This window comes from Homarus americanus, unplaced genomic scaffold (genome assembly GCF_018991925.1).
Source record: "Homarus americanus isolate GMGI-L3 unplaced genomic scaffold, GMGI_Hamer_2.0 scaffold9777, whole genome shotgun sequence".
Classification (NCBI taxonomy): Eukaryota; Metazoa; Arthropoda; class Malacostraca; order Decapoda; family Nephropidae; genus Homarus; species Homarus americanus.
In genome coordinates, this window is record NW_024723587.1 from 9,525 (window position 1) to 19,789 (window position 10,265).

General features: G+C 38.8%; 1 protein-coding gene across 1 annotated transcript; it reads left to right on the forward strand.

The window, feature by feature from the left end:
- Positions 1-6,683: 6,683 nt before the first annotated feature.
- LOC121863679 (otogelin-like) lies at positions 6,684-9,685 on the forward strand (the record flags this gene model as incomplete). Its single annotated transcript, XM_042362423.1, has 6 exons — positions 6,684-6,715; positions 7,593-7,650; positions 7,759-7,929; positions 8,590-8,703; positions 9,189-9,424; positions 9,548-9,685. Coding segments are annotated over exons 2-6 (711 nt in total), but the record flags the coding sequence as incomplete, so codon positions are not given.
- Between the last annotated feature and the right edge of the window lie 580 nt (positions 9,686-10,265).

A 10,265-nucleotide genomic window follows, 5' to 3' on the forward strand; every position in this document is an offset into this window, starting at 1 on the left:
AAAATTGAGAGCTGAGAAAATGTGAAGGAAAGAGTGTAAGAGAGGAGGGGATGTAGAGAAATGAGGGAAGGAGGAGGAGAAAAAGGAGAGAGAGAGAGTGTAGGAATGAGGGGAAGGAGAGGGAGAAGAGAAGGATTTTTGTAGGAAGAATGGTATAAGAGAGGATGTGGGAGAGGAACAGAGGTATAGAATGTGTGTGTGAGAGAGAGAGAGAGAGAGAGAGAGAGAGAGAGAGAGAGCGATCGAAACAAAGAGAGAGAGAGAGAGTGCCACAAAAAACGAGAAATTGAGAGAAGCAGTAAGAGAGAGAAAAAGGGCGAGAGAGAAAAAGAGCGAAACAGGGAGAGAGATGAGAGAGAAAGGAGAGAAAAGAGAGTGAGAGAGAAAGTGAAAAAGAGGGATTGAGAGAACTGTGTGTGTGTAGGGAACCAAATACTCACATAAAACACAGTAATCGTGAACGAGGGTAAAAGGGCTCCCTACCTCCACGGTGACACCATACATTGCCAACATGATGGAGACTCGACTTGATATTTTTACCGCTGCTGGCGTGAGAGTAGTGAGTATCGCCCAGCTAAAAATAAAACCCGGACCCAGATTCGAATCAAACCCGGAACTAGAGCCTTATTTACATACTTATAACCCCGGAGGTCTGGTTTAGTGATTATATATAGGTAAGGTTAGGATGTGTTAAAATCAGGTTTCGTTAGATTAGTTTGGGTTAAGATGGACAATATTACGGATATATTAGCTTAGGTTAGGTTAGGTTAGGTTAGGTTAGGTTATGAGTAGATCACATCAAGTTCAATTCCGGACCCGATACGAATGACTCCTAGGAAGGTTTGACACATTATTACATGCTACCTTTTTAATTGGGGTCATACTTTCATGGTGGCGCTTATCACTCTGTAGGTAATATAACGATTTATCAAAGTAAAGATGAAGGACTGAACAGTTTCGGTGATAGGAGAAGGTGTGTGTGTGTTTGCCGCCATAAAACAAACACCAATCATACTACTCGAAACAAAAATGGAAGGAAACAAAATCAAAAGGGCTCGAAGCATCGAGTCGGAGCTTCGTTACCACTCGAGACTCACTAGTACGAGTCCCAGGAGACACCCTGGACGGTAAGGGGGAAGGAGGGAAGGAGGAAGAGATAATGGAAGGAGGAGAGACAGCGAAGAGGGAAAAATATTTGGATACAGAGTTTTAGCCTCTATATCACATCTTCCTACCCTCGGCAACAGAGTTGGGGGAGGAGGGGTTGGAGAAGGTGATAGTGGTGAGAGGAAAAGTGAGTCAGGTGTAATAAGGGGAAGGTGGAGGGAAAGAGGAGGGGCAAGGAGAGAGGAAGAGGACGAGAGGTAGGATAAGAAGAGGGAACAAGGATGTGGTAGGGTAGGGGAGGGGAGGAAGAGGAAAGGAAGGAAGTAATGGGTGGAGGTAGAGTAGCAAGTGGATAGAGAATGGAAGCGGAAGGCGAGAATTAGGGGAAGGGAAAGAGAGAAGAGGCGTGGTAGGGAAAGGGGGAAGAGAAGGGTTAAATTATAAAGGAAAAAAAGGGCCAGGGTTTGGAAATAAGTGTAGGTGGAGTGGGCAGGGGGGGGGGCAGAAGGAGAGGTGAGGGAGAGGGAAGAAGGGAGAGGAGATGTTGATGTAAAACACTGGGAGAGGAGGGGTATGAAGGAGAAAGAAAGGGGGGAAGTAAGGAATAGGGGAAGTGTGTAGAGCATAAAAGGAAAGAAAGAGGGAAGAGGAACGTAGCGAGTAAGGGAGGAAGGAAGGGAGAGGTACGTGTGGGAGGTGTGTTAGTATTAACGACTTCGCTGAAAGGTTGAGTTACAGGGTCGTGTTGAGTAATGACTAGACGAGGCAAACACTGGCAGACGAATGGACAGACAAAATGACAGGGATAGACAGACAGAAAGGCAGGCAGAGCGAGATAGACAAATAGATAGACGAGGCAAAATGACGTGAACTGACAAACTGAGAAACAGACAGACAGACAGAATTAAATATGCAAAGATAATCAGACAGACAAAGAGGAACAAAGACGGACAGACAGATAGACATATAGAAAGTAATGGATAGACAGTCAGATAAACATATAGTTAAACAGGGACAGACAGACAGGCAGAGAAACATACGGATAAACAGACAGCGTCTCAGTAGGCAGATAGGGGCAGACGGTTACCCGGTACCTGCAGTGAAATCATAACGCACCCCCCCCCCCTCCAAAAAAAATCGAAACCCGAGGTATGAAAATGAATACATTCAAATAGCATTTACATAAAAAAAATCATTAGAACGAAGAAAAAAATATAATAAAAGAATAATCAGATTTAGAGTCCATTAACTTTGTAACCCGTTTTCAGTCAGGTTGAAATTCGTCAATCCCTTTAAATGGGACTTCCCAATCACGGTCCATTAACTAAGATTAGAGAATTAAAAGGGTGAGATCCTGTCCTAAAACTGTGTTATTCTGTCTCTTTCATCTGTGTGTGTGTCATGCGGCTCCTTCTGTCCCTCTGTCCTCTCCTTCTATAATAATAATAATAATAATTAACGGTTTTATTGAAAGAGCTTGGCAGCCAGAAGGCTGAAAATATACAGTTACATATTTGGGGAATGGGTTACGAATTACAAATAATATACAAGTGACATAAGTGACACAAATAAGACATATAGTAACTTAGATGGGGATCAGCTCAAAATACAGTTCATTTCAACATAGTGACAGTGTAGGGAGCAGTGTTTACTGGGAGTGAATACACTGGTTTATTACATGTTATTGATAATTTTTACAATGGTTGGGACTGGGCTGTTCTTATAGCGATCAGTTCGTGCACGTATGGGCTGGATGCGGTTGTGGTGTCGAACAGCAATTCTCGGACAGGGGATCTCAGGTGGTAGTAGGGGCCGGTGTCGGGGATGGTGTAGAAGCTTCTTACCAAATTTGCAGATGAGGTCGTGGTGATGGTCAGTGAGAGTCGAAAGGGTCAGTGTGTTGAGCGCTTCTTGATATGTGGAGTAGGAAGGGGAGAGAACGATGATACTTGAACTGATTCTCTGCTCAGTTTAATACATATAGAGGTATAAATGTTATGCTTTTATGTGTAAATACTTTGAGTACTTTATGAATATTATTTGTCAATGTGTTTATTTTTATAGTCGTTCCTTACGTGTGTTAAAGATTTTTATTTTACCTCGGTAAGTGTTTAGTGCTTAGTGGTGGTGAGGGTGAGGGAGGAGTGTAGGTGGGGGTGAGGGAGGAGTGTGGGTGAGGGTGAGGGTGACGAAGGAATGTGGGTGAGGGTGAGGGTGTGTAATAAAGCCACTTCGGTCACCTTTAACGAAATTCCCTTTAAATTCTGGTGTTCGTCTGGCAGGGAAGAGAACTTACTGAGAGGGTTGACGCTATTGCAGTTTCCTCAGTTAAGAAACAGCTCAAGAAAATAATCACGGTCGATTCTCCATCTTTTCAAAACTTTGACTTGGGCACTTGTGATCCACCAAATATATCTGTAATTGAGTCCAATGGAAAGTTGATCGGGGCCTTTCAACCACGCGAAACTCTGGTGTTCGACTTGGTAAGACGCTGAAAAGATATCCTTGATTTTTTTTTACACACGTCTGTGATACAACTATTGGTTAAAAGTATTTCTCGACGTAAGATTCTGATAAAACTAATGGTTAATGGTATTTTTTGAAACCCTTCATGATTTTTCCTAACATTTACTCAACAAACTGAACCAGAAATAACCTAACAGCCAGTTTATCTTTTATATTTATTTTTCTCCTTTTTAACACCAGTGACGATAACATTAAAAAAAGTGTAAGATATTAAATATTTATTATAAACCATGAAAGTGGGTTCCATAGTCATGACTGCCCGTTAGGGACAGTGTAAATACAGCCTTCGATTATAAATTTAGGTACCCATTTATACAGTTGGGTGAACTGGGAGTGACCGGGCATAGAATCACCGGCCCCCGGAAAAGGTGGAGAACGCTATGGTGCTGGGATTTTTTTTTTTAATTTTTGACGTTTGACAAAATTCCTGAAATAAATTTAAAACTAATAGGAATATTTTTGGATAGGCTTTATATAAGTATAAGTACACCAAAGAATAACATATAATATTTGGCTTTATTTAACACATAAACTTTATCTGACTTTATGGCTACTGTACGAACTTGATAACCAAAAGGTTACTAAAAGTCACTTTACTCTAATGAAATTTACTGTAATAAAGATAACGACTGGTGTTCTGAACATAACAGCTGGTGTTCCGAACAGTAACAGCTGGTGTTAAATAAAGCCAAATATTATATGTTATTCTTTGGTGTACTTATACTTATATAAAGCCTATCCAAAAATATTCCTATTAGTTTTAAATTTATTTCAGGAATTTTGTCAAACGTCAAAAATTAAAAAAAAAAAATCCCAGCACCATAGCGTTCTCCACCTTTTCCGGGGGCCGGTGATTCTATGCCCGGTCACTCCCAGTTCACCCAACTGTATAAATGGGTACCTAAATTTATAATCGAAGGCTGTATTTACACTGTCCCTAACGGGCAGTCATGACTATGGAACCCACTTTCATGGTTTATAATAAATATTTAATATCTTACACTTTTTTTAATGTTATCGTCACTGGTGTTAAAAAGGAGAAAAATAAATATAAAAGATAAACTGGCTGTTAGGTTATTTCTGGTTCAGTTTGTTGAGTAAATGTTAGGAAAAATCATGAAGGGTTTCAAAAAATACCATTAACCATTAGTTTTATCAGAATCTTACGTCGAGAAATACTTTTAACCAATAGTTGTATCACAGACGTGTGTAAAAAAAAATCAAGGATATCTTTTCAGCGTCTTACCAAGTCGAACACCAGAGTTTCGCGTGGTTGAAAGGCCCCGATCAACTTTCCATTGGACTCAATTACAGATATATTTGGTGGATCACAAGTGCCCAAGTCAAAGTTTTGAAAAGATGGAGAATCGACCGTGATTATTTTCTTGAGCTGTTTCTTAACTGAGGAAACTGCAATAGCGCCAACCCTCTCAGTAAGTTCTCTTCCCTGCCAGACGAACACCAGAATTTAAAGGGAATTTCGTTAAAGGTGACCGAAGTGGCTTTATTACACACCCTCACCCACATTCCTTCGTCACCCTCACCCTCACCCACACTCCTCCCTCACCCCCACCTACACTCCTCCCTCACCCTCACCACCACTAAGCACTAAACACTTACCGAGGTAAAATAAAAATCTTTAACACACGTAAGGAACGACTATAAAAATAAACACATTGACAAATAATATTCATAAAGTACTCAAAGTATTTACACATAAAAGCATAACATTTATACCTCTATATGTATTAAACTGAGCAGAGAATCAGTTCAAGTATCATCGTTCCTTTAACACGAACTGTGCCAACTAGAAGGATTCCCTGAGCGTGTGTACCAACCTGAGTCACTGAAAACACACACACACACACACACGGGAAATGTAATTGTGTAAAGAAGTTAAATCAGAGGACGTGAACGGGTGGTAGTTTACGTGATGGTAGTTAGCGTGTGGATGAATTATGCCTATCTATCTATTAATCAAGCCATCTGTTTACCTATATATTTTATTTTATATATCTATCGAAGTGTCTCTATTTATCAACCTTTATTCTTTTATATATTATCCATTGTTATGCTCATATATGCTGCCTTGGTCACTGTATACTTACATACGTGTCTATACAGGATATTCATTTATCGACTAAATTTTAAGTATAACTATTAATATATGTATCCACCTACATATCTATCCAATAGACTGCCTTATGCTCTTTTTTCTTCAAGTTTCTCTTCAGTTTGAAAGGAGCACCATGGAGGGTGATCATTACGTCGAGTTATTCCTTGATATGAGTCTTGGTTATAAGGGTAACACTCCCGTACCGAGGTGAGGATGTAATAAGATAATGAGAATGGCACCCAGTAATTTACCTCGTGATGGTGTGCTTCCTGGCGTGTATCTCAAAGTAAAGTTTGTTTCATTAATTTATTTAAACCCGTCTGTCTACTGTATCCATAATCATCATTTATTGTTATTGTTGTTACAAGTATTATTATATTTATTTGTTATTATCGTTATTTATTATTATTGTTATTGGGGCAAGGAAGCAGGTACTTCCTCTCAGCTTGACGTGTATAGTGTCTTGACTTTCCCTCCCATTTTCTGTTATTTGTTGACCAAAACGGGAAATAAGAAGTAACTAACACGGGGATGTTTGCTCACCTGTCACTATAGACGGAGAGTACCTGGAGGAGTACCGAGAAAATTTAATCTTGATATTTTGTTTATTTTTATTTGTTTACGACGTGGCGTTCAACTGGACAAGCGGAATCACTAGTTAGATTCGTACTGGTATAATAGTGTTATCAACCTATTTTTATATTATTTCATTATCATTATTGCTTCTCTGATTGTTTTTCGTTGATTAAATTTTGGTGGCTACAGAATTAAGCCACGGAAAGCCCCGACAACCTTCCTAAGTGGTGGAAACAATGAGCAATTGGGTTGTGCCCCAATTTCATCAATTCCCACCAATCAGGATCTTCGTTCCCCAAATTCTAGCCAATCAGCGTGCAGACAACCCTATAAAATGAGACAGGTTTTGTGTTGATGTGTCAGTCAGTGCTCTGCTTTTGACTAAGAAAGGTAAGGAATTTACTTATGTTTGTTTTTGATTTGTGTTTCGTTTTTTTGATTTGTGAATTTTGTCTTATGTTTTTGTTTTTAGTTGTTTGGTTTATTAAGTTGAAGTAGATTCTTGTTTCTGCTTATTAACCGAAGTTATATGCCGTTTTTAATCGAATTTGCTAATATAGGTCAAATTTTGTGGAGCGTTCGTAGGTGTATTAAGTAATCTTGTAAGCGGTCCTAATTCATCTCTCGATGGTGTAAGTTGTCTCAAGACGTGATATTTGTAAGTGCCTAAAAATTATCTAAAGTTAAATCAGATATAACAATTTATGAATTAAATTTAAAAATTAATCTTGTCCAGCTTTGTAATAGAATTTGCCTTATCGACTATTATACCTAAAGTTTTTAAATTGATAACTAACTTGCCCATCCTTGCACAAATGAAAGCCAATGACTTGACCTAGAAATTAACCATAAGCTTCTTGTATTAACATTACCATTTATAAACAGTTATCGTAATTGCTGACTTACCATGAAAACCACTCGTCAAATAGAGTAGCCATAGCATTAATAATTTGAAAAATATTTTTACTTTTGGCGCAAATTATTGTCAATTTTTTACTGTATTTCACGAAATGGGAGATGTTTGTGAAAGCGTGTAATTGTCAAACTAATCCACTTTAAGCGGTTCTCTTCACAAACATGGTGTTATTTTTATAAAGTGCTTGAGGCTGATGCATGTATTTCATAAATATATTCCAGTAAACTGGTCGACAGTAAGTGGAAATGGTATTCTTTACCAATTAAGTTCATCTGCTGCATTGTCAGTAAATTATTAAATTTTTAAGTTTTCGAGTCTTAAGAAACTTAAATTTTTATTTTTATTTCCCAGGTCGTCATGATGGGGTTGACAACCGCATTTCTGTTACTTTCATTAGTGGGATTCTGCTGTAAGTCTATTCAAACATTTGTTCATAAGTGGTTTCTTTTTAATTAAATTTAACTTTGAAAAATTTTGTATTCATGTTTAGTTGCTACACACGTTTAATTTCGAACAGGTGTGGATCTCGTAAAAACTGTTAATAGCGGTCGGAAAGATTGCTGTTATGGTGATGACACCTTCCCGCACGGTGCCGTAGTCCTGAGCCTACCAAAGATCTGTATGCAGCTTGTATGTAACCATGGCAAGGTTGAACGTCGGTACTTGGAGACACCAGGAGACAGGAACTGTGAGTAATTTGTTTTCTGGTTACTAGATTTAAACCTTGTTTTGTGAAGACTCTCGCACAACCACCAGTAGTGGTAGATAATGAATTTAACTGGTTTTTAACTTCAAGTCTAGATTTGTACGGTTTATAAAACGTGGATCACACTCCCGTGTTTAACTATGAAATTTGCGGGGTAATTTGAAAAGTATATGCGGTGATAGCTTCGGTAGGTTATCGCTCCTTTCCCGTACCACGATCTGAGTGGTAGATAAGTTGCCTTGCAGGAAGATATCTGGGTGGATTGAATACGTGATTACAATTTTGACATTCTAAAACTCTTTTTTGCGAGTTTACCTTGGCTTTCCTAGCACCCTCCCATAGTTCCCGTTGCCTCTATTCCATAATGAGCCCGAAGATTCTAACTGGACCGCAGAGTGCATTGGTAACTCCTGGTTTCAGCGTGTCTCTGGGTTCGTGGAACGCTAAAGGAGAGCAGAATATTGTGGTTGATCTCTACACAAACCTATCTTAGCCCTATAACTAGGAACTTCTACAAGGACCTTAGTGCTGTGTTCTGACGATACTATTCATTATAGAACATCTACAACCATAATATAGTATACTGTAGGAGTGTAGATAGTGAAAAACTAGTTTAATACTAAACGATGACTCTTCGTTCAGGCTGTGAGTTCGACGGACAGATGTATCCACAAGGAGCGGAACTTTCAGCTCACTGTATCACCATGACCTGCAAAAACACGTGCTGGGAACCAATGGACGAAATAGACGACTGCTGTGAGTTGCTATTGACTAGACATCATTTGCCAGTTTAAAAGTTCTTTTAGTAGATGTATTTGGTTTGCTTGCAGGGGTTTCCAGTGAAGGCTCGACGCGTTAAACTGCTCTGGAAACTAAAATGGTGTCTTCATTGACTAAAGCCTTTGAGCAGTCGATAAATATACCATCTGTACACAAGGCGGTAACAGCACGGTATTCTTTTAAACTTCATTACGACATTAACTTTGCACACTACTTTGGAATTGGTATGAACTATATGCTCGGCCGCTAGTCACTCCTGCCAAATTCCCGCAATTAATCTGCTTTTATTCTTCGATTAACTTTATTTTCTTGTATTATTTTCAACAGAAGATGGATTTAAAATTTATTCTTAATAGTACAATATTTTTCTTAGTCTAGATTTATCCACATACTAGGCATTTAATTCCGCACTAAAAACACTGGTAGCACTTGATGGTATAAACTTGATTTACCATCCCCAGGTAACGTATGTTCCCTCGACAATGACCCTCATATGATCACCTTCGATGACTACAAATACGAATGGCATGGAACCTGTAACTACTCCTTGGCCCAGAGCGACTCTACTGAATTTCCTGAGATTGGAGTCTTCGGTGATTTCAGACCCTGCAACCGTAAAGCATCCTGCCTTGACATTTGCACATTTAAGAACGACGAACACACGGTCATAACACTGACGCATAGCTCTGTCTTCGACGTAAGATTTAGTTTTAAAATTTGTTCTATAGTCGATGTTCTTTTAAATTAATGAAATGTATTATCCAGTATATATTAACATGTGTTGTTTCTACTAACGTGATCTCTTCCTTAACTATATTAGATACTCGTGAACGGTGATCCTTACCATGTGAAGCCCGGCAAGGTGCAGGCTGTGAAGTCTTCTCATGGTTGCCATCCCGTCTTAGTTTGGCGTATAAGTTTCAGATGCATCAGACTCCTGGGCTCGTCAAGACTTATGGTTAGTTTAATTGGTTATGGCTTTATTGTTCTTTAAATGAAGATGAAAAACTTTAAGGAATTTACAGAGTACATTAAATTCTATAAATAATAGTTAAACAAATTGCCTTTGCTTGGTACTTTTAATATTCAAGGTCTGCATTGTCTTCCTGTAAGCAATTAAATTCTGTTATTAACAATCCCTTAACAAAGACTTAAGTTAGAGGACGTACTCTAGACCAGGTCTTTAAGGCGGGGAAGAATAGACTTGCGCCGTGAGACGTTTTGGAAGATTTTTTCTCATTCTAAAGAATATTGTAATAATCGGGTTTTGGCAGACGTGGAGTTTATCTACGTGCCAAGTAACTCCACTAATTGATACGAGGTACTGTGTACACTAATACATAAATGTAGGACACGACCGGTTAGATTATAAAATGTTGCTTTAACTTTGGTATAGTTACAAACGGGCAATTCTTGGTTTACGATTTAACTTGACTTTACGGAGTTCTGTTAATACTGCACTTGGCTCTTAGGAGTTTGCTTGAACATGGTTCAATTTTGTTCATTGCAAAATTTACTTGCCTGTAAGTAGTCTACCT